Source organism: Dendrobates tinctorius, unplaced genomic scaffold, assembly GCF_039654945.1.
Source record: "Dendrobates tinctorius isolate UK_male_01 unplaced genomic scaffold, ASM3965494v1 ptg000081l, whole genome shotgun sequence".
In the NCBI taxonomy this organism is placed as follows: domain Eukaryota; kingdom Metazoa; phylum Chordata; class Amphibia; order Anura; family Dendrobatidae; genus Dendrobates; species Dendrobates tinctorius.
In genome coordinates, this window is record NW_027361749.1 from 8,121,244 (window position 1) to 8,149,121 (window position 27,878).

Below are 27,878 nucleotides of genomic sequence, written 5' to 3' on the forward strand. Positions count from 1 at the left end.
TTATTATCTGTATTCTTATTTCTGAGGACAATGACCCAGTCAACCAGATTATGGGCATCTCTAAGGCTTGGTTCACATTTGTGTTCAGGAGGGCTGTGGATGGCTGCCTACCTCCTCTTTTCTTCCTCCCTGAAGCTCCACTTATGTTCCGCCTACTTCTGTATGCGTTCAGCGTTTCTCTGCGTACCTATCTTTAACATTGTGTATGCAGGGACATGCATTTCATGCGAATATGTCCGCATGCGGCGATTTGACGTGTGAGGCGGCCGCACGGCAATGCAAAATTTTGTGTTTCCGACCCTATTTGGAGCATATAGTCTGTTATACAAGCCTTATCCACACAAAAAAAAATTCTGTTACTAATGTGATACAGTAGGAGAGATCTCAGTTTGAAATTGTTTGGAGCATATAGTCTATGTTATACAAGCCTCATCCACACACACAAAAAAAATTTCTTCTGTTACTAATGTGATATAGTAGGTGAGATCTCAGTTTAAAATTGTTTGAAATATATCATCTTTGTCATACAGGTGTCACACAGAAGCTAGGTGCACAAGAATGGGAAGAGGGTGTGGGAGCCCAAAGACTAGGAAAGGGGGGGAGTTGAGACTCCTAGGCAGATCTGACAACACCCTGTCTGTCCTAATGTCCCTAAATAGGTTATGCACCTATCGCCAAGCAGGAACCTATTCCCTGACTGCCCCTAGCGATAGACCCTGGATAGGGAGGGGACAGAGTGAGTGTTATTCAGTCACCACTACAACTAAAGACAAAGCAGGAAGACAAATGAGGGAATACACTTAGCTTGAGATGACACAAAGCTCTCACACCAGCAATCCTCAAAGAGACTCCAAGAAGAAACTAGTCGACTTCTAGCACTTCCAACAGACATAGAGAAATAGAGCTATCACCAGTACCTTGCTGAAGTGACTAAAGGTATTGCTCGGTACCGCAGCGTCCTCCCTGTACAGCTTAACTACTTTTAGGAGTTCACCTGTCCGTTTCACCCCAGACAAAAGGGCATTTGCCCACATAGAAAACTGCCACATATTGGCGCAACATGCATTTCTATTGTGCTGTAACTTCTGCTGTAGCCTTCTCCTATTGCTTCTGGCCACTATAGGCCCTGGACATCTGGGCTTCTAGCTTCTCAATGTTGTGGGGTCACTGTGCTTTCCCGGGCTCCTAAGCCCATCTGGACTGTTTGGGCTTCCTGGCCCTACTACTCGCAAAAAGGAAATGTTCTTAGCTTAACCACAGTGGCCCCTCCTATCTTAACTGTGTATCCTAATGTACCCCATCTAATGTCCTAATTGAGGTACTGCACTTTCCCTAAGTAACAGTATACATTCAACAGCACATGAGTAAAAACACTATATACAGAGACAGAGTAACACATTCAGAACAGAGATGAGTGTGGGAATAATAACGTCCCTGTAACCCCCTTACATTCCTCCTTCCTGTAATAATGGTTGTCCCTGACCATTCACGCATAAAACTTTATTAAATGCAACGTAATACTCCACACACGAAGGCAATTGTAGTAGATATATACTGCTCACCGTGAGCAAAGTCCTTTTTGGTGACACTTAAAAGTCCCTTTTCTCTTAGAGGGGCCTGGTACACAGTCCTCCACACCCCAGTCCCGTCCTCAGGACACGAGCAAACATAAAACAATTGGAAATATCTGGTAGGTCCTCAGTCCTTGGGGAGAGTGTCCCCCTTTCCTTTGTCCAAAGCACTGTCCTTTCTTTGCATGTGCACTGGCCTGTAACTGGAGTACAGTCTGCTGCCACAGTCACACACATTCTGTTCCTAGTCCAAGGGTATAGTCCTGCCATCCAGCAGGAAAAGCGCAACAGGCGCAATGAAACAAAAAGGCAAAGTAAACATTTTCTCCTGGCCGTACCAGGATCATTGCACCTGACTCTGGGGGTATCCAGGGTTCCTGTGCCAACCGGGATGTGGAACAGTCCAGTTTCATTTTTTTCTATGGTGCAACAAGCACAACTTTTTTTTCCCTTTTAGCAGAAATGTTTATACCTCAACGGCATGCGTCCCGTGCCGCTTTGTCCTCCTTTGAGCACCATGTCCGAGTTTGGGCCGCCGACGACTCTACAGCCACAAGAGACGTGGGCTGCCAAGACAGAACAGAGGCAGAGCTTGATGATGCAGACTGGACCTGCTCCAGGGCCGTATACAGCTCCAGGGCATCCCCCTGATACAAGGTGACAGCCACCGCAAAAAAAGGAGACCCAGTCGAGGCGGCATTGACGTAGATCCTGTCATTAGTGCATTCCTCTTGTAAGAAGCCTTAGCCATGATCAATGTCCGCGTAGACGACCTGCCCATGAGTGCGACGCCCGGCCATAGCACCCCCTCCAGGTCGGCGTAGTTCTGCCCAGACCTCCTTCTCACGCTATTTTTCCGCTCAATAACTCCCACAATCCTGGCGGCCAGCCCGGGAGAGGGAAACAGGCCCTCCGACTCCTGATAGGATCATGACGAGCCAAGAGACGAGCTGTTTCTAGATGTGAGTCAGGCCTCCTGGGTTGGATGAGCATGAGACAGGCCGAGAGGCGCGGTTCCGCTACGCAGGGGCTCACTCCTCGGGATGGGAGGCCGAGTGGCGGACAGGGCTTCTGGGGTGAGGGGTCGAGACATGGACCAGCCTTCCAGGACAAGGGCCGAGGTGCACTCACCACTTCCTGTTCCAGCATCCTGACCGTTCCCATCTGACGTCCACTAAACTCCTCTGCTGATACAGCTGTGCACTTCGGTTCCCAATGTTGAAGTTCCAGCTCAGCCTTCATTTCCACCGAGGGCTCCTCCAGGGCAGTCATTGTTTCCGGTTCCCAGTGCTTACTGGCTCCAGGTGAAGTAGTTCCAGCTCCCGAGGATGATGTACTGGCTCCGGCAGCCGCCAGCAGCTCTCCTCCACAGGTACAGGGAATCGGTCCGTCCAGAATTCGTTGGCAACTCCCCTTATTTTTCCAGGTCGGGCCTTCCCTCTTCTTGCCTCCATTTCCACTCGACGCGGCCTACTCCTCTGCAGTGGTGTGTACAGGAATGTTCCATCACTGCCGCTGCCGTATCACAGAATGGCGCCGCACAGTCGCACACGGAGTTTTCTCCTGGACTCCACCCATTCCAAGGTGGTGCCTTTTTCAATCACTCCATCCATCTCTCGGCATTCAGCAGTAGAGGGCAAGGTTTTTTTCTTCAAGCGCAGACTCAGTGACTAGTGGTGATGTCACTGAGATTCCATTCCCAGCTGGGATGAAATGCGGTGACCTCGGTGAGAAAATCACAAGGTGCAGATGCGAGTTCACCACAGTGAAATTCTCCCGGTGAGATTATACCGGTGAACTCACCTCTGCACCGTGCAACTTCATCACGGTGCTAGCGGGGATTTTCCGAGGTCACTGCAGTTCATCCCGGCTGGGAACTGAGCCTCAGTGATGTCACATCTAGTCACTGAAGCTGCGCTCGCAGCTGTTCATTCACCAGTGGTTTTCAGCCTGGAAGGTCGCATCTTGGCACCGTCCAGGTTGAAAACTAATTATCCCCCAGACATGGATTACGGCGTGGGACAGAAAGACGGATAGGTATGGTATATTGTTGTTTTTTTATTTTTGGTTTATTACAGGAGATCAAGGTCTTCGGTGGAACTAGGTGAGATCATAAGTATTGTTTAATTGAGATTATTAAAAGAGTCTGTGTCATTCTTTCAACTGAAGGACTTTATTCTGGCTGTGCCTTTATTTACCATATAACTATAGGATTAGTAGTGGATAGGTGTCTTATAGACGCCTCTCCATTACTAATTCATGGGCTTGATGTCATCTGACAATACAAAGGTGACATCAACCCCACAAATATGAACCCCACTTGCCACTGCTTCAGGGCAAGTGGGAAGAGCCAGGCAAAGCTCCAGAATTGGCAAATCTAATAGATGTGCCTTTTCTGGGCAGCTGCGGGCTGCTATTTTTAGGCTGTGTATCCATGGCCACTTACGAGCCTGAAAATACCAGGCCCCAGCTGTCTGGTTTAGCAAGTCTGGTTGTCAAAAATGGGGGGACGCCACGCCATTTTTTAAAATTATTTATTTAAATAATTAAAAAATGCGGCATGGGGACCCCTCTATTCTTGATAACTAGCCTTGCTGAAGCTGACAGCTGAGAGTTGCATCCTCCAGCTGTGAGTTTTGCCTGGCTGGTTATCAAAAATAGGGGGGAATCCACACAGGTTTTTTTTACTTATTTATTTACAGCGCAGGAGCGGCTGATGAATACTCCCACCCACCGCACCTGCGTCTCACAGTTATTAGTGGCAGCAAGTGTCAGATGATGGGACACTGTTCCCCTCCATGTGGTGCCGAATGCGGCTGTCTTTCTCCCTGCTCTGCTGTCAACAGCGCGAGCAGGGAAGAATGGACAAAAAGACAACGTGGGGTCCTCCTTATATTTTGAACCAACTCAGCAAAACTAACCGGTGCGGGCTGCTATTCTCAGGCTAGTAAGGGACCATGAATATGGGCCCCCCCAGCCTAAAAACCACAGCCCGCAGCTGCCCACAAGAGGCGTATCTATTATATGCACCTATTCTGGAGCTTTGTCGGGTTCTTCCCACTTGCCCTGTAGCAGTGGCTAGTTGGGCAATAAGGGGTTAATATAACCTTTCTATTGTAAGGAGACATTAAGACTATGTGCCCACGTAGCGTTTTATTCCGGACACTAAAAACCGGACTCCTTCCCAGAAATCGTGCGTTTTTTTCCGTGCGATTTCACAGCGATTTTACCGCGATTATGTTCGCGATTTTGCCGCGATTTTCACATGCGATATTCAAGCACTTTCCAAACGACTTGAAGCATCGCTTGGAAAGTGATTGACAGGTTGGTCACACTCGTCAAACATAGTGTTTGACAAGTGTGACCAGGTTTTTACTATTGAGGCCGCCTATGCGGCGTCAATAGTAAAAGATAGAATGTTAAAATGCTAAAAAAATAAAAAAATCGGGGTATATTTACCTTCCGGCGTCCCGCGCTGCCATCCCGGCCTCAGCGTTCCCAGTAATGCCTTGCGAGACCTGTGATGACGTTGGTCTCGCGTTACTATAGCGATCTCGCGAGACCACGTCATCACAGGACCGTGCCGCAAGGCATTACTGGGAACGCTGTGGCCCGGGAATGCAGCGAGTGACGCCGGAAGGTAAATATACCCCGATCTTTTATTTTTTATTCTTTTTTTTACAGGGGTATGGTACCCAGGGCCTGAAGGACAGTCTCCTCTCCTCCACACCGTGGGTACCAACCGCACATGAGACGCTTAACTTCCCGCATGGTTTGCATAGCCACATGCGGGAAGTAAGCTGTTCTCATGCATTCCTATGGGTGCGGAATCGCGGCAATTCTTTGCGATTCCGCACAAAAGAATAACCATGCTGCGATTTTTTACGCAATGTGATTCCGCCACGGAAAAAAGTGCAGCATTAGCACAGCATGTGCGGAATGCCATAGGAATGCATGGGGGGCGTTCTGTACACGATTTTTAAATGTTTTCGCAGCGTTTTCGCGCCGAAAATCGCGGCAAAAACACTTAAAAATCGCTACGTGGGCACACAGCCTTAGTCTGGCTTAGTAATGGAGAGGTGTCAATAAGACACCTATCCATTAATAATCCTATAGTAAGTAAAGGGTTAAAAAGACACACACAGTAAGGGTACCGTTACACATAGCGGCGCTCCAGCGATCCCGACAACGATACGACCTGGTAAGGATCGCTGGTGCGTCGCTACATGATCGCTAGTAAGCTGTCAAACAGGCAGATCTACTCAACGACGCAGGAATGATGTGGCGATCCGTATACTGACCTCGGCGGTCGTTGGGACCTTGTCACACAGCAGCTATTCTGACTACTCAGACCTCGATAGCGTGAGTTCTGAGTTGCCAACGAGGTTGCTCGTCGTTGTTATGGTGTCAAACACAGCGATGCATGCTGGCCAGTGGGACATGTTTTATTAATCCATTCTATTGTTAAACCCGTTCAACTATCATCATCTGTATTCAAAGGAGAATATCATTCTGTACCAGCTTTCTATAATGTAGAGTCAGGGTGAGGCAACATATATTAATTTTTATAACTTGATCTCAAGTACAGGGCACATGTTCTCTATGGCAATAAATCCAGGTGTACCACCAGGATATAAATGGGGAATATTCCCTATGGAGCTCCCTAACAACTGGAACACACAAGAAATTGGAGCAAAACATCCATATGTTTGACACAACTCAATATCAAATTTTCTTTATTAGTACAAAAATCGTTGTTAAAAAGTCATCACAATATATTACAAACAGAGACAAAGTCATTGAACACAGGTCAGAATGCACCAACATGCAGAATACAAAAACGTGCCATACAAAGAGCACCGCCACAGGAATGGTAAGGCCGGTATATTACCCTAAGGCTCCCACTCATATTTAATAATACAACGTGCACAGCCTTAGTCTGGCTTAGTAATGGAGAGGTGTCAATAAGACACCTATCCATTAATAATCCTATAGTAAGTAAAGGGTTAAAAAGACACACACAGTAAGGGTTACCTTTACACATAGCGACGCTCCAGCGATCCCGACAACGATACGACCTGGTAAGGATCGCTGGTGCGTCGCTACATGATCGCTAGTAAGCTGTCAAACAGGCAGATCTACTCAACGACGCAGGAATGATGTGGCGATCCGTATACTGACCTCGGCGGTCGTTGGGACCTTGTCACACAGCAGCTATTCTGACTACTCAGACCTCGATAGCGTGAGTTCTGAGTTGCCAACGAGGTTGCTCGTCGTTGTTATGGTGTCAAACACAGCGATGCATGCTGGCCAGTGGGACATGTTTTATTAATCCATTCTATTGTTAAACCCGTTCAACTATCATCATCTGTATTCAAAGGAGAATATCATTCTGTACCAGCTTTCTATAATGTAGAGTCAGGGTGAGGCAACATATATTAATTTTTATAACTTGATCTCAAGTACAGGGCACATGTTCTCTATGGCAATAAATCCAGGTGTACCACCAGGATATAAATGGGGAATATTCCCTATGGAGCTCCCTAACAACTGGAACACACAAGAAATTGGAGCAAAACATCCATATGTTTGACACAACTCAATATCAAATTTTCTTTATTAGTACAAAAATCGTTGTTAAAAAGTCATCACAATATATTACAAACAGAGACAAAGTCATTGAACACAGGTCAGAATGCACCAACATGCAGAATACAAAAACGTGCCATACAAAGAGCACCGCCACAGGAATGGTAAGGCCGGTATATTACCCTAAGGCTCCCACTCATATTTAATAATACAACGTGCACAGCCTTAGTCTGGCTTAGTAATGGAGAGGTGTCAATAAGACACCTATCCATTAATAATCCTATAGTAAGTAAAGGGTTAAAAAGACACACACAGTAAGGGTACCATTACACATAGCGACGCTCCAGCGATCCCGACAACGATACGACCTGGTAAGGATCGCTGGTGCGTCGCTACATGATCGCTAGTAAGCTGTCAAACAGGCAGATCTACTCAACGACGCAGGAATGATGTGGCGATCCGTATACTGACCTCGGCGGTCGTTGGGACCTTGTCACACAGCAGCTATTCTGACTACTCAGACCTCGATAGCGTGAGTTCTGAGTTGCCAACGAGGTCGCTCGTCGTTGTTATGGTGTCAAACACAGCGATGCATGCTGGCCTCGGCGGTCGTTGGGACCTTGTCACACAGCAGCTATTCTGACTACTCAGACCTCGATAGCGTGAGTTCTGAGTTGCCAACGAGGTCGCTCGTCGTTGTTATGGTGTCAAACACAGCGATGCATGCTGGCCAGTGGGACACCAACGATCAAAAAATGGCCTGGGACATTCGAGCACAATCAGCGAGATCGCAGTGGGGGGCCGGTCGCCGCTATGTGTCACACGTAGCGAGATCGCTGGCGAGGTCACTGTTGCATCACAAAATCTGTGACGTTTCAGCGATCTCGCTAACGATCTTGCTATGTGAGACGGGGCCTTAAGAATAAAGTCTTATAATGAAATAATACACCACACATTTTTTCCATCTTTATTACGCTGCTAATTCCATCTCAAATCCATCGATCGCCTGTAAAAAAAACTTAAAAAAAAAGCATTGGGAAACATTTGTGAGGGCTTGTTTTTTGCGGGACAAGTTGTACTTTTGAACAACATGATTGGTTTTAAAATATCGTGTACTGGAAAAAGGGAAAAAGATTCCAAATTCAGTGAAATTGCAAAAGAAAAGAGCAATTCCACACTTATTTTTTTTTATCATGTTCACTAAATGCTAAAATTTACCTGCCATTATGATTCTCCCGATCATTATGAGTTTGAAGATGTTTGAAGATACCAAACATGTATAGGTTCTTTTTCATTTATGTGGTGAAAAAAAATCCAAGCTTTGGTAAAAAAATTGGCTCCATTTTCCGAGACCAGTAGTGTCTCCATTATTCATGATTTGGGGCTGGGTGACGGTTTATTTTTTGTGAAACAAGCTTATGTTTTTATTGATACCATTTTGGTTTTGATGCGATCTTTTGATCGCCCGTTATTGAATTTTATTGCAATGTAGTGGCAACCAAAAAAACGTAATTCTGGCGTTTTTAATTTTTTTCTCAATATGCCGTTTCCCGATCAGGTTAATTCTTTTTTTATATTGATAGATCGAGTGATTCTGAATGCGGTGATAGCAAATATGTGTATTTTTGAATTTTTTTATTGCTGGATACCAGAGGCAAACAACAGACACCATTTACTATAATGAGGTCCACCTGGTGTCCATCACACTGTCTAGCATTTTGTCCAGCGTTTTTGGCCATCTGCTATAGCGGTACTGAATAGCAGCACCAACACAGATGTGAACAGCGCCTTAACCTGTGATATCTTTGTCTCTACCCCCTGACTTGTCAATCATTTTGATGTCACATTACGCTCCATTACCCTACATTATGTTCTTAATGCGATACAAAAGTATTTTCATTTATTGCCCCTAAAATTAGGTTTATTAACAGAGTTTTGATAACCACTAGTACAGATTACCCGTACGGCAAGTATATTGCATGTTTAGGTCCAAGGATCTTCAAAATACGATAAACTGTAACTGCTAAGTCAGATGCTAGGACAAAGTACAAGATTATAAAAAGTTGTATAAAAGGAAAAGCTTAACGAGTATTACAGTCCTTGTAAGATAATGATACGAAAGAGCTCGACAATGGACCTTATTACTGTCCCTCTCGTTCTGCTTCTACTCCAATCAGTCATTGGAAAGGTGAGTCCATTAAGATTTTTTTTATGTTCTGTCATCTAAGAAAACATGGGGTGATGTTATTTTATGTTTTATACATGTTTTATTAATCCATTCTATTGTTAAACCCGTTCAACTATCATCATCTGTATTCAAAGGAGAATATCATTCTGTACCAGCTTTCTATAATGCAGAGTCAGGGTGAGGCAACATATATTAATTTTTATAACTTGATCTCAAGTACAGGGCACATGTTCTCTATGGCAATAAATCCAGGTGTACCACCAGGATATAAATGGGGAATATTCCCTATGGAGCTCCCTAACAACTGGAACACACAAGAAATTGGAGCAAAACTTCCATATGTTTGACACAACTCAATATCAAATTTTCTTTATTAGTACAAAAATCGTTGTTAAAAAGTCATCACAATATATTACAAACAGAGACAAAGTCATTGAACACAGGTCAGAATGCACCAACATGCAGAATACAAAAACGTGCCACACAAAGAGCACCACCACAGGAATGGTAAGGCCGGTATATTACCCTAAGGCTCCCACACATATTTAATAATACAACGTACAATGACAAAAGAGCATCAGTAATCCAAATACATAGGAACAATATGATTGGGTCCTTACCCTCCGCCACCTTCAAAACCCCACAAATATGGCCAATAGTAACCAGGAAAATATCCTAACACAGTATATCAGGCCCCGGGCAGGAAGGTAGAGGGAAGTCCATAGTTAATAAGGGATTTCAGCCATTACCCGTGCTGGTGTCCATGTGAAAGCGCGTACCCCGTTTCGCGATAGCTTCCCCTACATTGAAACTCATGGTGGACCAATTGACAGGTAGGAAAATTCCTCTGGATCCTTCGGTTTTCCTCCTTGGGGCGAGGCACCCATCTCTTCCTAGAGGTCTTCATAGATTGGTAAATTTTCTTTTCATGGCCACCAAAATTCATACAGCAGCAAAATGGAAATCCCCAACATTGTCACTATTGCTTATTAAAGAAAGGATGAATAATATTATGCTCTATGAACGTATTCAAGCTACTAGAAATGCTTCCTTTTCCTACTGTCTTACCCTCTTGTTGTAATTGCTTTGTTTTTCCCTTAATTGGCTATATGTGTGTCATGATAAGTTAAAATTCCCCTGCGAGGGAATATGTTTTACAGTCTACTGTTCCTTAATGTTATAAAATTTCAATAAAAACCATTTTGAAATTTAAAAAATAAATACTGGAATTTTAAAATATTTTTATATGCAGTTTAAAGCTTAAAAAAACACTGTGAAAGAACTTATCTAATAATGTTCCTGTAGAATAGATTGAATAAACTGCAAATTAACACTAGTGACTTTTTAATTACCGTACTACACTTAGAAGATAAACTCAAAACACAGTTAAGGCCTCTTTAAAAAATATTTACTTTTTGGGGAATTTTAAACATGTCTGGGAATTTTTTTTATGGAACTGCTCTGGATTAAGGATACTTCACATATAGCAGCAGAATGGAAAAATACACAAACATGGGGTACTTATGCATAAGATATATTAGCATCAGTGTAAAAATTTCAGCTATTAGGTGCAAGACACAATCATCTGGTATATTCACCATATAGTCAGAAGAGACTGGATATTAGGAGATTGTCAGAATCAGTGGTGTAACTATAGTCTGATGGGCCCCGATGCAAAATTTGGACCTGGTCCCCCACTCTCACTCCCGTATGTTGGTCAAATGTATGGGCCCTTGTAGCATTCTAAATCATATAAAGACATACGTACTAATGTCTACCATCCTGTTATATATGTCCGCAATCCTTGACCCCTTCCTCATATACATGTCTCCCATCCTGTTATACTGTATATGTCTCCACCCTGATATAAATGAATCCCATTCTGGTATATACAGTTGTGCTCAAAAGTTTACATACCCTAGCAGAATTTTCGCTTGCTTTGCCTTTTTTCAAAGAATAAGAATGGTAACACCAAAACTTTTTCTCCACTCATGGTTAGTGGTTGGGCAAAGCCATTTATTGCCAAACTACTGTGTTTTCTCTTTTTAAATCATAATGACAACCCAAAACATCCAAATGACCTTGACCAAAAGTTCATATACCCTGGTGATTTTAGCCTGATAACATGCACAGAAATTGACACAAATTGGTATGAATTGCTACTAAAGGTAATATCCTCACTTGTGACCTGTTTGCTTGTAATCAGTGTGTGTGCATAAAAGCTGAATGAGTTTCTGGGATCCAGACAGACTCTTGCATCTTTCATCCAGCCACTGACGTTTCTGGATTGTGAGTCATGAGGAAAGCAAAAGAATTGTCAATGGATCTATGGGGAAAAGTAGTTGAACTGTATAAAACAGGAAAGGGATACAAAAAGATATCCAAGGAATTGATAATGCCAGTCAGCAGGGTTCAAACTGTGATTAGCAAATGGAAAATCAGGGGCTCTCTAAAAACAAAACTACAGGCAGGTAAACCAACAAAAATTTTGTCCACAACTGCCAGGAAAATTGTTCAGGATGCAAAGAACAACCCACAAATAACATCAGCTAAAATACTGGACTCTCTTAAAGCTAGCAGTGTGGCTGTTTCAAGATGCACAATGAGGCACTTGAAAAAAAATGAGCTGCATGATCGAATCGCCAAAAGAAAGCCATTACTGCACAAATGCCACAAAGTGTCTCGCCTACAATATGCAAAACAGCAAAGAGATAAGCCTCAAAACTTCTGGAACAAGGTAATTTGGAGTGACGAGACCAAAATTGAACTTTTTGGCTGCAGCCATAAACGTTACATTTGGAGAGAGGTCAACAAGGCCTATGATGAAAGGAACATCATTCCTACTGTAAAGCACGAAGGTGGATCGCTGATGTTTTGGGATGTGTGAGCTACAAAGGCACAGGAAACGTGGTCAAAGTTTTAGGAGAGATGAATGCAGCACGTTATCAGCAAATACTGGAGGCAAATTTGCAATCATCAGCCCGGAAGCTGCGCATGGAACGCACTTGGACATTCCAACATAACAATGATCCAAAACACAAGGCCAAGTCGAGCTGTCATTGACTACAGCAGAACAAAGTGAAGGTTCCGGAGTGGCCATCTCATACTCTTGACCTCAATATCATTGAGCCTCTCTGGGAAGATCTCAATCACGCAGTTCATGCCAGACAGGCCAGGAATTTACAGGAACTGGAGATTTTTGCCAAGAAGAGTGGGCAGCATTACCATCTGAGAAAATAAAGAACCTCATCCACAACTACCACAAAAGACATCAAGCTGTCATTGATGTTAGAGGGGGCAATACACAGTATTAAGAAACGGGGTATGTAAACTTTTGATTAGGGTCATTTGGATGTTTTGGGTTGTCATTATGATTTAAAAGAGAAGACAGTAATTTGACAATAAATGGCTTCATCCAACCACTAACCATGAGTGGAGAAAAAGTTTTGGTGTTATTATTCATATTCTTGGAAAAATGGCCAAGAAAGCAAAAATTCTGCCAGGGTATGTAAACTTTTCATCACAACTGTAAGTCCCCCATCCTGGTATATATGTCCCCCATCCTGATAAAAATGAATCCCATTCTGGTATATATGTCCCCCATCCTGATATAAATGAATCCCATACTATCATATATGTCCCCTATCCTGGGCCCATTTCTGTTATATGTGTTATGTGATAGCCCCAGGAATGAGTTCCTTGCATGTTCCTCCTCCAATGCTGTGTACTTAATTTTGTGCACTATTTGTCTTACTGGGGGTCTCTGTTGGAGAAACAGGACAGAAACTGAGATTAATGATGAGATCTCATCAGCACATGATTATAGACAAAAAATAAACATCAACCTGTGGTCAAACATTTCTGTAGGCCAGGAAATAATATAAACAATAAGAAAGTTGTCATACTAAAAGGCAACTTCAAATCATAAAACCACCGAAGGGTCTGTGGACAAAAAATGTATGGCAGTCTTTGATACCCTCCACACAAGATTAAATCTGTCAGGAGGATTTCTGAAGAAAAAAATCTGAAGAACTGTCATGATCTGCTTAGTTCATGGGATTAGGTAGTTCAGAGGTTAATCTGGATGGCCTCACTCTGAGATTCTGGGAGGCTTTTTATAGCCTCATTGTGGACTCATTCCTGTTGCTGATACTCTGATCCTTGGCCGAGTGTTTGTGACCCTGGTGTGCTTTGTGACAGTGATACTTTATGCTTGTTTGGCTTTGACCCGGTTCTGTCCCTGTTACGAGTTCTGCCTGTTCCTTTTGTACTGCTCTGCTATTCCCGTGTATGACTCTTTTGCCTTGGACCTGACTACTCTCTGACTGCCTCCCTTGTACAGCGTTGCTATCTCTGTGTATGACTCATTGCTTATGTTCTGACTATTCTCTGCTTGCTCCTCTGGTACCACTCTGCCCTCTCTGTGTATGACCCCCCACTTGTCTGACCTGAGTTCCCCTAATCTTCACTCCAGGATCCCTGTAATAGAATCCTACAGTCATCCACTGCAGCAGGACGCTAAGCCACGCCCCCTGTGGTCACATGATCGTAGCTCCTGGTTCTCTATACTACCTTTAGTGTTGCAGGTCCCGTGCTCAGAACTTTCCCTGCAGTTTCGGACCCCGGACCCTCCCATAGTCTGGGTGAGTGACCCTGCTCAGCACCGGCAGTCCGCCGGCGCTGACAGGATCCTGATAAGAACCTGCTTCGAAGACCGTGATGGCATCAGGTGTCTGATCGTACATGGATATTGGAACAATAAAACCTTCACACCACTAATCTAAGCCAATGAAGGATTCATTATTCTGAGCTCAGTTTGTTTGTTTTTTTTTAAATGTCCATTTATTATGTCATGTCTCTGGTCTTTTTGTGCATATATTTGTGTTTCTTCAGAAACTTAGTTCTCTTCATCAGGCATGGTATAACAAAGAAGTCTCGAAGCTTGCTTTATAATATAACTTATTATATTTTTGCTAAAAGGTATCATAACTACAAGATTATTTTATTTCTCCCACTAGGAACCATCAAACTTTTTTCCACACAGTACCAAAACCTTTGTTTATCTTTTACGGCAATGCCTGGCACGCCAACGTCACCTGCTGGCCTCTGATTGGCCAGTTGCATCTAATACAGTGTATGGAGCCTAGAGTCCCTGTGCCGCAATACTATTTAGATGGGTGTGCATCGTCAGATGGCGGGCCCCTCTCGGCACTGGTCAGAATCAGAACCAAACAGCTAAATTCTCACAAAATTGAGTTAACAAATGACAACTGTCATGATCCCAGTGCAGGTTTTTGAGCTGCACACCGGGGGGTTAATGTCTGGAGCTCTGTGCAGGTTTTTACCTGCACACTTGGGGTTAATGATTGTGGCCTCTTTCTGGTTCTGGGAGAGCTTCTTAAACCCCTGGGAAGCTTCAATCCCTGCCAGTTATACTTTTGCCTTTGGCCTAGTGTGCTGACCCCCGTGTGCCTGTGTGTTGCTATAGCTTGTTTATATGGTTCTGACCCGGCTCTGTTTCCCGTTGTGAGTTTGCCTGTTGATTTTGTACTGCGTTATTATCTGTGTACGACTCATTGCCTGTGACCTGACTACTCTCTGCTTGCCCCTTTGGTACCTTGCAGCTATCTCTGTGTGTGACTCATTGGCTACGTCCTGACTATTCTCCCTGTCTATGCCCCTTGGTAACTTTGTCTCGCAGTTACTCTGCTAAGAATTCTCTTGCAGCTCCTAGCTCTGTGGAGTTTAGGCCACGCCCCCAGCAGTCACGTGCTTCAGGTCCTGCGGCTCTGAAGTACGCATCTACTCGGTTGCTGCCCGCTCCACAGGTATCTTTGAGCAGTGTTTCGCTTTACTCAGGACACGCGCACTGGCTCAGTGAGCAAGCTTAGTGCGGTGTTTCTGACATCATAACTGGCCTACAATTTTTTTTTCTCTCCTCACTTCTGCAACATGGACCCAATGTGTGCTTTATCTGAGCAGGTGAAATGCTTGACTCAGTCGCTGCAGAAGCTTAGTTTGGAACACCAAGCTCTGGCCCAGTCCCAACAGCGGGTGGAGGACTCAGTTCAGGGGGTACTTTCCGCAGGCTTTCAGCAGGTGGGGAATAGAGATGTCATTTTAGTCCCACCTGAATCCCCGGTTAAATTGCCAGATATATTTTCTGGTAACAAGGATGATTTCAGGGCATTTAAGGAGGGCTGTAAGCTTTTTTTTTCTTTGAGACCCCGCTCCTCTGGAGATGAGAAACAGAGGGTGGGGGTGGTGATGTCCCTGCTTAGGGGGTCCCCACAGGCCTGGGCATTCTCGCTTTCCTCTTCTGCCCCTGAGAGAATGTCTGTGAATGTGTTTTTTGAAGCCTTAGGGCTTATTTATGATGAGCCTGATAGAGTGCGGTTGGCTGAGGACAAGGTGATGAGTGTCTGTCAGGGGGAGCACTCGGCCGAATGGTTCTGTACTGAATTCAGACGTTGGGCAGCGGAGATTTCCTGGAGTGATGCCGCCCTTCGGGGGCTGTTCCACAGAGGCCTGTGTGAATGTCTGAAGGATGCTTTGGCACTTCATCCTCCGCCTGACTCCCTGGAGGATGCCATGGTCCAAGCGGTTCGCATGGATCGCAGGCTGCGGGCTAGAGGCATTATGCAACGGGAAACGCCCTTATTCTTCAGTGGAGATGAGACCCGGACTCTTCCTATGGCTATGGAGGTGAGCGCTGTCACCTGTGAGGGAAAGGAAAGAAGACGCCGCCGTGAAAAGCAGTTGCGCTTCTATTGTGGGAAATCTGGACATTGGAAGAAGGACTGCCCCTCCTGTCCGTCATCCTCAAAGATGGCGGGAAACGACTAGGTCTGGGTAGTAGTCGAGGAGGCTACCCAGACCTTCAGGTACAATTTTCCTCATGTGCAAAAATGGTGCTGCAGGTGGAACTTGGTTATGGTCCTGTTCAGACTACTGCTTTTATTGACTGCGGTTCTGCTGTGAACCTGATTGATACCTAGGTTATGACTTTTAATAAGATAGGGACAGTCAGGCTTCACGATCCTGTTAAACTTGTGGCAATTGACTCATCTCCTCTTACCCAAGACGGTATCTGTTGCAGGTCTGAACTTTTTTCTCTAAAAGTGGGTTCCACTCATGTGGAGAAACTAAGTTGTCTGGTGCTAGATAACTTGCCTGCAGGACTGGTACTGGGGATGCCTTGGCTTCAACGCCATAATCCTACCATTGATTGGGTTACAGGGGAAATCACTCAATGGGGATGCAATAATAAATGTGGTAACCGGGGACATCTTGTTAACGCTGTTAAATCCGTGTCTGTGTCGTCTGTCGATCTGGAAGGTATTCCGGAGTACCTGAAGGATTTCGAAGACGTTTTTTCCGAAAGTGAGGCTGAGGCGCTGCCACCACATAGACCCTATGATTGTGCCATTGATTTAGTTCCCGGAGCAAAGTTACCTAAGGCTCGATTGTTCAATTTGTCTGGGCCTGAGCGCCAAGCCATGAAGGAGTACATAGCTGAGAGCCTCCGCAAAGGGCATATCAGGCCTTCTGTGTCACCTGTGGCAGCAGGGTTCTTCTTTGTGAAGAAAAAAGATGGTGGTTTGCAGCCGTGCCTCGACTTTCGGGAACTGAACAAGATAACGGTTAGGAACTCTTACCCGCTTCCCCTCATCCCGGACTTATGTAACCAGTTAGCTGGGGCCCAATGGTTCTCCAAGTTAGATCTGCGGGGGGCCTACAATCTGATAAGGGTTCGGGAAGGGGACGAGTGGAAAACGGCATTCCTCACATCAGAAGGACTCTTTGAGAACCTGGTAATGCCATTTGTGTTAACTAATGCACCCGCTATTTTCCAAAATTTCATCAATGTTGTGTTTTCTGATCTGATAGGTCGTTTTGTTATTATTTATTTGGATGATATTTTGGTGTATTCCCCGGACAGTCAATCTCACTTGCAACATCTAAAGACAGTTCTCCAGAGACTCAGGGAAAACCAATTGTTCGGCTAAATTGGAAAAATGTTCGTTTTTTGTACAGGATCTGTCTTTTTTGGGGTTGATTGTGTCCTGTGAGGGGTTTCGTATGGATCCTAAGAAGGTGCTGGCGATCGCTGACTGGGTTCAGCCTCGAGATCTCAAGGGGCTCCAGCGCTTCTTAGGATTTGCGAACTATTACCGGAGATTCATTAAAGGTTTCTCACAAGTGGTTAAACCACTCATGGATCTTACCCAGAAGGGAGCTGATGTAAAAAATTGGTCTGTACTCGCTAAGGAATCCTTCTCAGCGATTAAGAAATGTTTCATGTCTGCCCCGGTGTTGGTACAACCTGACCCGTCCAAACCATTCATTGTGGAGGTGGATGCTTCTGAAGTGGGAGTGGGGGCTGTGCTGTCCCAGGGTCCGGCCACCCTTACCAATCTCAAACCCTGTGCCTTCTTCTCCAAGAAGTTCTCTTCAGCTGAGAAAAACTATGATGTAGGCAATAGAGAACTTCTTGCGGTCAAGCTGGCGTTTGAGGAATGGAGGCACTTTTTGGAAGGGGCGGCTCACCCTATCACGGTTGTCACGGATCACAAAAATTTGGCTTACCTTGAATCTGCTAAGAGGCTTACTCCTAGACAGGCCCGTTGGTCACTTTTTTTTTCACGATTTCAGTTCTCAATTACTTTTCGACCAGGGTCCAAAAATGTCAAAGCGGATGCCCTGTCCAGAAGTTTTGATCCAGTGTCTCCCCCTGAGCCGCCCGTCCTCCATTCTTCCCCCAGGGGTGGTAGTGGCGGGGGTCTCAACTGAGTTGGAACAAGAAATCCTAAGGGCTCAGGCCCTAGCTCCGGCAACCAGGCCAGGCGATAAACTGTTTGTTCCAGATTCATTGCGGCCTAGACTTCTGCAGGAGTTTCATGATTCTAGGCTGAGTGCTCATCCAGGTATCACGGCCACTAGAGAGGCAGTAGCCAGGGGTTTTTGGTGGTCTTCATTAAGGTCCGATGTCAAGGAATTTGTTTCTGCTTGTGGCATGTGTTGCCGTTCCAAAAGCTCGCATAACCGACCGGCTGGGGAACTCATACCTTTACCGGTTCCTGATAGGCCATGGACTCATCTTTCCATGGATTTTATTACCGGCCTTCCACCTTCCAGGGTCAATACCGTGATCTGGGTGGTGGTGGATAGGTTTTCTAAACAGGCCCATTTCATTCCCTTGGCAGCATTACCTTCAGCAGAAACATTGTCTAGGTTGTTTGTGCAGCATGTGGTCCGATTGCATGGGGTACCCCTGAATGTTGTGTCTGACAGAGGTGTGCAGTTTGTAGCCAAATTTTGGAGGGCGTTCTGTATGAAATTGGGCATCTCACTCTCCTTCTCGTCGGCATATCACCCAGAGAGCAATGGTCAGACAGAACGCACCAATCAATCCCTGGAACAAATTCTCAGGTGTCTGACCTCCGCCAGACAGGAGGATTGGTGTGATGCGTTACCGTTGGCTGAATTCGCTTTTAACAACCGGGTGAGTCAGTCCACCAACATGTCCCCATTCCTGATTAACTATGGCTTTAATCCGCATTTTGGGGAGTTTTCTCGGGTGGATTCCGGTTGTCCAGGAGCAGAGGGGTCCGTTCAACGGATAAAAAACCTCTGGACTGAAGTCCGGCATAATATCTCTCGGGCCCAGGGGAGATACAAATATTTTGCGGACAAAAAGAGAGCCTCGGGAGACATGTTTCAGGTGGGAGAGAAGGTTTGGCTCTCCACACGTAACATCAACTTAAAGGTACCATCAGCTAAGTTGGGACCAAAGTTCATTGGTCCGTACGAGATTATGGAGATAGTCAACCCTGTGGCATATAGGTTGCGTCTCCCCGCCTCCTTAAAAATATCTAATGTGTTCCATAAGTCTCTGTTGAAACCTGCTGGATCTGTCAAAGAGAACTCCAAGACTGTTGTTCCTCCAGTGCTGGTGGAGGGTCAATTGGAGTGTGAGGTCGGACATATTGTGGACTCTCGGCTGGTGCGCCACTCTTTGCAGTACCTGGTCCACTGGAAGGGATATGGACCAGAAGAGCGCTCGTGGGTCCCTGCTCGCTCGGTACATGCAGATCGCCTGCTTCGGGCTTTCCATGCCAAGTACCCGGGGAAGCCTGGGGGTCCAGAGGCCCCCCGTTGAGAGGGGGGTACTGTCATGATCCCAGTGCAGGTTTTTGAGCTGCACACCGGGGGTTAATGTCTGGAGCTCTGTGCAGGTTTTTACCTGCACACTTGGGGTTAATGATTGTGGCCTCTTTCTGGTTCTGGGAGAGCTTCTTAAACCCCTGGGAAGCTTCAATCCCTGCCAGTTATACTTTTGCCTTTGGCCTAGTGTGCTGATCCCCGTGTGCCTGTGTGTTGCTATAGCTTGTTTATATTGTTCTGACCCGGCTCTGTTTCCCGTTGTGAGTTTGCCTGTTGATTTTGTACTGCGTTATTATCTGTGTCCTGTGACCTGTGACCTGACTACTCTCTGCTCGCCCCCTTTGGTACCTTGTAGCTATATCTGTGTACGACTCATTGCCTGTGACCTGACTACTCTCTGCTCGCCCCTTTGGTACCTTGCAGCTATCTCTGTGTGTGACTCATTGGCTACGTCCTGACTATTCTCCCTGTCTATGCCCCTTGGTAACTTTGTCTCGCAGTTACTCTGCTAAGAATTCTCTTGCAGCTTCTAGCTCTGTGGAGTTTAGGCCACGCCCCCAGCAGTCACGTGCTTCAGGTCCTGCCTTTTGTTGTTTATCGTGGTTACTGCATTTTAGTTAGGCCATTATGTGCATTTTACCGCAGATGGGTCCATTATACATGTGTACAGTCATGTCTACATTATGTAATTCATACTTGATGTATTGTTATATTATTTCTTTTCCTTGGTATGTATCTGTTTTGTATTGTTTGTTATATAATTTATTTAACTGGTAATGTCATTTGTTAACTCAATATCATGAGAATTTTGTCCTTTATAGCTCATAGTACGCATACCACGTAGTTTCCCAAAACGTTATTGTATGGCCATTTTATCTACATATCTGTGAAAGCTTTCTTTGGGGCCCTGATTCTATGGACAATGTGATCATTTTGGGAAACTTCTAATTAAATACTGAATATTCCATACGTATTTGGCCTGCTGCACTTGGATTACAGTTACACTTTTTTCTTATTTTTTAATGCACTAGAAAGCAAAAGCAAAGCAGTACAACAGTTTTTACAGAAAAAAAAAATCTGAAATTAGTAGCAGATAGTGTGATTCATTGTCATAAAATTAGCACACATGATAATATATTTTCTGACTTAGTGACTAGAGTTGATTGAATTGAAATTATACAAATTAAATTTGCATAATATAATAAAACAAGTGTAATTGCAATAATTTTCTTGGAGAAATACTTAATTTTCTGGAACATTTCAAGGGTGCCAACACTTTTGGCCATGACTGTATAAATGATCCATCGCATGTCATTGCAAATGCACAACCAGGTATTAAAATTAGAAGGCAATTACTTTTTCATATGGGTGATATGTAATTTTTGCATAAATCTCTATCATCAAGAAATGAAATCATCATGTAAAAGTTGCTGTTATAGGCTCACCTCATAAGGTGGATTCTCTAAGCCGGATGAAAGAATGAACAGCACAGGCTGGAGGCAATGGTGTGGGTCTTTCTCTTCAAACATTGATTAGCCAGGACCAAAACTGCAGTGTATGCAGGATGGCAAACAAACAAGATGAGCAAGAAGCACCAGAGGAAACAGAGCTAAGGATGCAGATGTACATGGAACCAATAGATGTGTAGGCAATCTGGTAATAACCATGAGAGATGCAGTTAGTCACAGTAGCAGGAGTGTAATAGGTGTGAACAGCACCTGTATTAGCTTAGTTGAGTTCCTTATCAGGTATCAAAGTTGCAACAGATTTGTAGAAGTGAAACAAATGTATAGCTTTTAGCTTGGAAGTAGGCAGGAGTTACAGGAAGGTAATTATGGATGAAGCAGGGACTAGTTGAAGATGAGAGCAATGCCTCCAATAGCAAAGTAGCAAGGTGCTACTATACCTGCAACATCATTTCCACTTTTCCTAAACTATTAATTGTATATATTCCATTCATCTTACTGAGTTGTTCCCTGATGTTCTAAGGCTATTCCACTTGCTCAAAGAGTTTTATGATCCATGTTGGCCTGCAAACTTGTTTATTTATTGTCTCCATCTGTCTTAATTGAGTTTATTGATTTTTAATGAGTCAAATTATTGATAACTCAAAGAACTAACCTCCTATATATTCAGACAGAGCTTTGGGGAAGGGAGCATTTATGCAAATTTTATCTCAATTGCATTTTTTCAACGTGCCTGGCAGTTTTCACGGCAGTTAGACAGGGCAGGAGACAAGTAAGACATTCAAAGAAACCTACTTCCTCAACATTTGGATTGCAAGAAAAATCCACCATATGTATTTGTATAATTTGTACTCTGGCTGATGCATTCATTCACATCTACCATTCTTTCACAAACTCTTTGCACTCCATCCATATCTGCCCTTCTCTCATCTCCTCTCCTATATACAGCACTCAGACTCTTTTCACAATCCTAAAATAAACAGACACTCTCACACCAGTTCCTCCTCACTATGTTATGCTCTATCGGCTTCAAGGGCACCGTTCTCTCCTGGTTCTCCTTCTATATCTCTGACCGCACCTTTACTGTTTCTTTTGCTGGCTTATGTCCTCTTCCTCTTATTGTCAGTGTTCCTTAAGGATCATTGCCCCTGTTGGACAAATAATCAGTAGGTTTGGTTTTCAGTACCATCTTTATACCAATGATATCCAATTATACACCTCTACTCCTGACTTTACGCTGCATTATTACAAAACATCAGTGATCGTCTTACCACTGTATCTAACATCATGTCCTCCCTCTGACTTCCTTGTGTTTCCTCCCTCCACTAACCTAACTATGCCATCTTTGTGTGTGGTTCTACCATTACTCCCCAGCAACATGCCCAGCTGTCTTGGTGTCATACTTGATTCATATCTTTCCTTCACTCCCCACATCCGATCACTCACTCGGACTTGTTATCTACACCTCAAAAATATTTCCAGAATTCGAACTTTGACTCTGCAAAAACTCTAACTGTTGCTTATTAATTCTTGTCTGGACTATTGCAAATCTCTACTAATTGGTCTCCCTCTTGCTAAACTCTCCCCGCTCCAATCCGTAATGAATGCAGCAGCCAGTATCATATTCCTCGCCAACAACTCCATCGATGTGTCTACCCTGTGTCAGTTGTTGCACTGGTTGCCCATCCAATATAGAGTTCAGTATAAACTTATCACTCTCAGACACAAAACGCACCACACTTCAGCACCACCCTACATCTCCTACATCTCCTCCCTTGTCTTAGTGTACCCCCCTTCCCATGCCCTCTGTTCTGCTAATGACCTAAGATTTGATCTGAACCTCCCATTCCCATCTTCAAGACTTCTCGTAAGCTGCGCCAATTCTTTAGAATAAGAATGTGCCGCATAATTTTTATGGAATGCAACAACATGGATAATAATCAGTTTAATTCCCAACATCTACAGTTTTTTGCCCTATAAGCACATTTTTAGTCAGGCCTATTACACTTAGGCGTCACACTAGAGAGGAATACGGACGAGTGAGAGGCGATAAAACAATGCATTGCACACGGACCAATGATTCTCTATGGGGTAGCTCCCATCAGCCGTGTTTTTCTCTCGTATTTTCTACGGTCCGTGCCAATCGCAGCATGCTGCGATTGTCAGCATATTAAGACCATAGTACGCCAATGCAAGTCTATGGGTGCGCAAAAGCATCACATTACACACGGACCACCCGTGTGACTTGCGAGAAATACGCCAGACTTCCTGGTGACAGGAAATGGGCCAATCCATCATCAGGAAGCTTAGACATGCAAATTAGCTCAAAAAGCGCTCCAGACATACAGGAAGTATGCCTCCACGGAGTACAGCATCATGGCACCCTACCAGAATCTCAATGTGGAGCTGCTAATTGTTCTTGTGCATGATCGCCCGGAATTATGGGACGAACGGGATGCACATTATGCCGACCGGGCAAGAAAGGAGGCTACATTGAGGCGCGTATGTCGCAAAATGTTCCCTGATTTTGGTGATCAGCCACGTGAGGAGCAGCAGAACATAAGTACGTTCACATAAATTATGTATGTCAAATTACCTGCCATCCCAAAAAAATGTTATAATAGGCCCCCCCCACATCCTGTGCTTCTGATATTGGGCTCTTGTGTCTTGTAAATTATTTTTGGACATACTGTTTGACCCTGAGAGAATGTTACCCTGTCCCCAAGCTCCTCATAATGCCTAGCAAAAACATTTTAAAGAGTTGCTAATTGCCACATGAGCTACTGTGACCCTGTGCATCTGGCCTGGTTGCACCAATGCTATATGCCACCCTGGGTAGAATTCACACCCTAGTAGGCCACATGACTTTGATACTAGTTCAAAAACTTGTTTTCAGCAAATTGTAAGTTTTCATTCTTTTATGTCACATTGCAGTCGAAGATGTGATGAGACGCTGGCGCAGCATCCGTGACTAGTATCGCTGTGAGCGCCAGCAGCGGGCAAGAAGTGGTTCAGGGGCCCACACAAAGCGGAAATATGTTTATTTCGACCTCCTCTCATTCCTCGCTCCAATTATGGATCTCAGACCATAAGTATAACAAAAACACCACATGACACAAATGCTTTATAGGGCCCGATCAAAAATTTCCTTTTTATACATTTTATATTTAATCACAGAACTCACTCTAACATCACTGAAAGGGAGACAGGGTCTGAATCCTGGTCCATCGATCCTGTAGGTGGAGGGGTTGAGCTGTCTGGACCATCTTGTGAGCTTCCAAGGAGCCAGGCCCAAGTCACTTCTCTGGCTCGACCTGATCCTGCCCTAGAACCTGGGCCGCCACCAGAAACACCACCACCAGAAACAGAGCCACAACAAGGACCGTCAGCTGCATCACCACCCTTCATCCATGATGAACAGGGCAACAGCAGCAACCCAACTGTTTGCCTAGAGGGCTCCCCCCAGCCTGCTGTGCCATCCAGGCGACGTAGACGAAGGCGCCATATCCCTGCCACTGATACCACGACCAATGTGGATACAGGGGCCCACAATTCTCGTAACAGAGTTGCCACTGATGATGGGGAGGAGGAGTACTCACACAGCCTTGCCCATTATCTACGTTCCCTTCCCCATGAGGTGCGGCTACGTGTGCGAGGATCCATTCAGATCCTAATTGACGCAAGCACACTCCCCAATACCCCTTATGAGCTGTTTGAGTTTCTGGAGAGGTGGCAGCTGTCACCCAGGAATCTCATGCATCTTAACCCACATCCCCAAGTGCTTGCTCAATCAGGGTCTGAGGATCCTCCTACACGTGGGCCTACACCTCACCCCCTTCCCCCCCTACCCAACACTGGCAACATCATTCCCAAATGTCAGGGTATAACCCAGCACACCAATATGGCCACTTGTTCCCAGCCAATGTTGGAGGCTAGTCCCAATTTAGTTGGGGACGACATGGCCATTTTGGTGGTTTAGACTCGCGGCCCTACCAACCTCAACAGGAGAGTCGCCTTCAATATAGTGCCCAGTATCCACCTCAAGCCCATGAGCCGGCCCACTACCTCCATCATAGGCAAAAGTATGCCCCCACACAGGCCAAGGGCCAAGGTGGACACACTAGCCATCAGGCAACACAGGCTGGGCTGCCGCCTTCTCCACCCCCAACATACTATAATTTATAACTTTGTGTGTGTTTTTGTGGTTAAATGCTGTATTTTAACATTGGAAAAATTTGTTTGTGTTCTAAGGCCAATTCTGGCCATTTTGATAAATAACATAAGGCTTCACAAGGCCTTTAAAAAAAGGATTTATAAAAAGTTTTCACTTTCAATTGTTGTTGTGCTTATCAATGATGCACTTACATCACAACATGCTGCCATATGCTTACACATTGATTTCTAAATAGAGAAAAGACATAAGGGGTTGTAATATACAGTGGGGAAAAAAAGTATTTAGTCAGTCAGCAATAGTGCAAGTTCCACCACTTAAAAAGATGAGAGGCGTCTGTAATTTACATCATAGGTAGACCTCAACTATGGGAGACAAACTGAGAAAAAAAAATCCAGAAAATCACATTGTCTGTTTTTTTTTCATTTTATTTGCATATTATGGTGGAAAATAAGTATTTGGTCAGAAACAAAATTTCATCTCAATACTTTGTGATATATCCTTTGTTGGCAATGACAGAGGTCAAACGTTTTCTGTAAGTCTTCACAAGGTTGCCACACACTGTTGTTGGTATGTTGGCCCATTCCTCCATGCAGATCTCCTCTAGAGCAGTGATGTTTTTGGCTTTTCGCTTGGCAACACGGACTTTCAACTCCCTCCAAAGGTTTTCTATAGGGTTGAGATCTGAAGACTGGCTAGGCCACTCCAGGACCTTGAAATGCTTCTTACGAAGCCACTCCTTTGTTGCCCTGGTGGTGTGCTTTGGATCATTCTCATGTTGAAAGACCCAGCCACGTTTCATCTTCAATGCCCTTGCTGATGGAAGGAGGTTTGCACTCAAAATCTCACGATACATGGCCCCATTCATTCTTTCATGTACCCGGATCAGTCGTCCTGGCCCCTTTGCAGAGAAACAGCCCCAAGCATGATGTTTCCACCACCATGCTTTACAGTAGGTATGGTGTTTGATGGATGCAACTCAGTATTCTTTTTCCTCCAAACACGACAAGTTGTGTTTCTACCAAACAGTTCCAGTTTGGTTTCGTCAGACCATAGGACATTCTCCCAAAACTCCTCTGGATCATCCAAATGCTCTCTAGCAAACTTCAGACGGGCCCGGACATGTACAGGCTTAAGCAGTGGGACACGTCTGGCACTGCAGGATCTGAGTCCATGGTGGCGTAGTGTGTTACTTGTGGTAGGCCTTGTTACATTGGTCCCAGCTCTCTGCAGTTCATTCACTAGGTCCCCCCGCGTGGTTCTGGGATTTTTGCTCACCGTTCTTGTGATCATTCTGACCCCACAGGGTGGGATTTTGCGTGGAGCACCAGATCGAGGGAGATTATCAGTGGTCTTGTATGTCTTCCATTTTCTAATTATTGCTCCCACAGTTGATTTCTTCACTCCAAGCTGGTTGGCTATTGCAGATTCAGTCTTCCTAGCCTGGTGCAGGGCTACAATTTTGTTTCTGGTGTCCTTTGACAGCTCTTTGGTCTTCACCATAGTGGAGTTTGGAGTCAGACTGTTTGAGGGTGTGCACAGGTGTCTTTTTATACTGATAACAAGTTTAAACAGGTGCCATTACTACAGGTAATGAGTGGAGGAAAGAGGAGACTCTTAAAGAAGAAGTTACAGGTCTGTGAGAGCCAGAAATCTTGATTGCTTGTTTCTGACCAAATACTTATTTTCCACCATAATATGCAAATAAAATGAAAAAAAAAACAGACAATGTGATTTTCTGGATTTTTTTTTCTCAGTTTGTCTCCCATAGTTGAGGTCTACCTATGATGTAAATTACAGACGCCTCTCATCTTTTTAAGTGGTGGAACTTGCACTATTGCTGACTGACTAAATACTTTTTTTCCCCACTGTATATAGTTTCCTAAAGGCCAAAAAGAAACATTTACAACATAGACACAGCATGCTCTTGCCAAGAAGTTTCCCCCTCAGGTGACAAAGTAATTTGTGAAAATATTAGGCACTTTGAGCCCAGAGAGCGTTCTACGTTGAGGGTTGATAGGTGGTCTCGCCCTACGTACATTGTCTGACCCACGCACAACACCAGCAGAGGAGGAACAATCAGGTATCCTGGTGAAGTTATGGCCAACGCCACATGCTTTAATTACTTCATTTACATTTTGTTCACTCAGCTGAATGGCAGACTGGAGGACCCGCCATTTTGGCCAATGAATGCCAAAGGAACACTCCACCAATTGCCGAGCACGTGATAGGCGCAAGTTAAAAATTCAGCGCCGGTGGTCCAGGTTGCGCCGGGGATATGGCCTCATGACATTGCGAGTTAACTGAAAAGCCTCATCTGCCACAAGGACATAAGGGACTGATTCTTGAGTGGATCCTGGAAGCTGGCGTGATGGTGGTAGATCCAACTGGTTGTTGCGTAGCCGTCGACCCATAATGGAAGTATTGAAGACTCTAGAGTCTCCCGTCCTTCCATAGGCCCCAATGTCAACAATTATAAACTTGTATTGAGGGTCTGCCAGAGCCAACAATACAACAGAAAAGTATTGTTTCTAATTGAAGAATTGTGAGCCAGAGTTCGGCAGCTTACGCACCCAGATATGTTTGCCGTCAAGGGCCCCAATACAATTAGGAAAGTGACATTCCTCCTCAAAGTCCCTTGATATCCTCAACCAGTCTTCCATCCTGGGCTGGTGCATGACGAGTTGATGTAGTGTTGACCATATTTGACTACATGTCGACCTGAC

The 27,878-nt window shown here is 44.7% G+C and overlaps 1 protein-coding gene across 1 annotated transcript in view; it reads left to right on the plus strand.

Annotated features, from left to right (window-relative positions):
* The first annotated feature begins 9,215 nt into the window (after nt 1-9,215).
* Nucleotides 9,216-27,878, plus strand: part of LOC141096870 (meprin A subunit beta-like) — an 89,894-nt gene continuing 71,231 nt past the window's right edge. Inside the window, exon 1 of the mRNA XM_073583730.1 lies at nt 9,216-9,348. Within this exon, the coding sequence (XP_073439831.1) occupies nt 9,271-9,348 (78 nt within the window). The 5' untranslated portion in view covers nt 9,216-9,270. The remainder of the gene's footprint in view (nt 9,349-27,878) is intronic.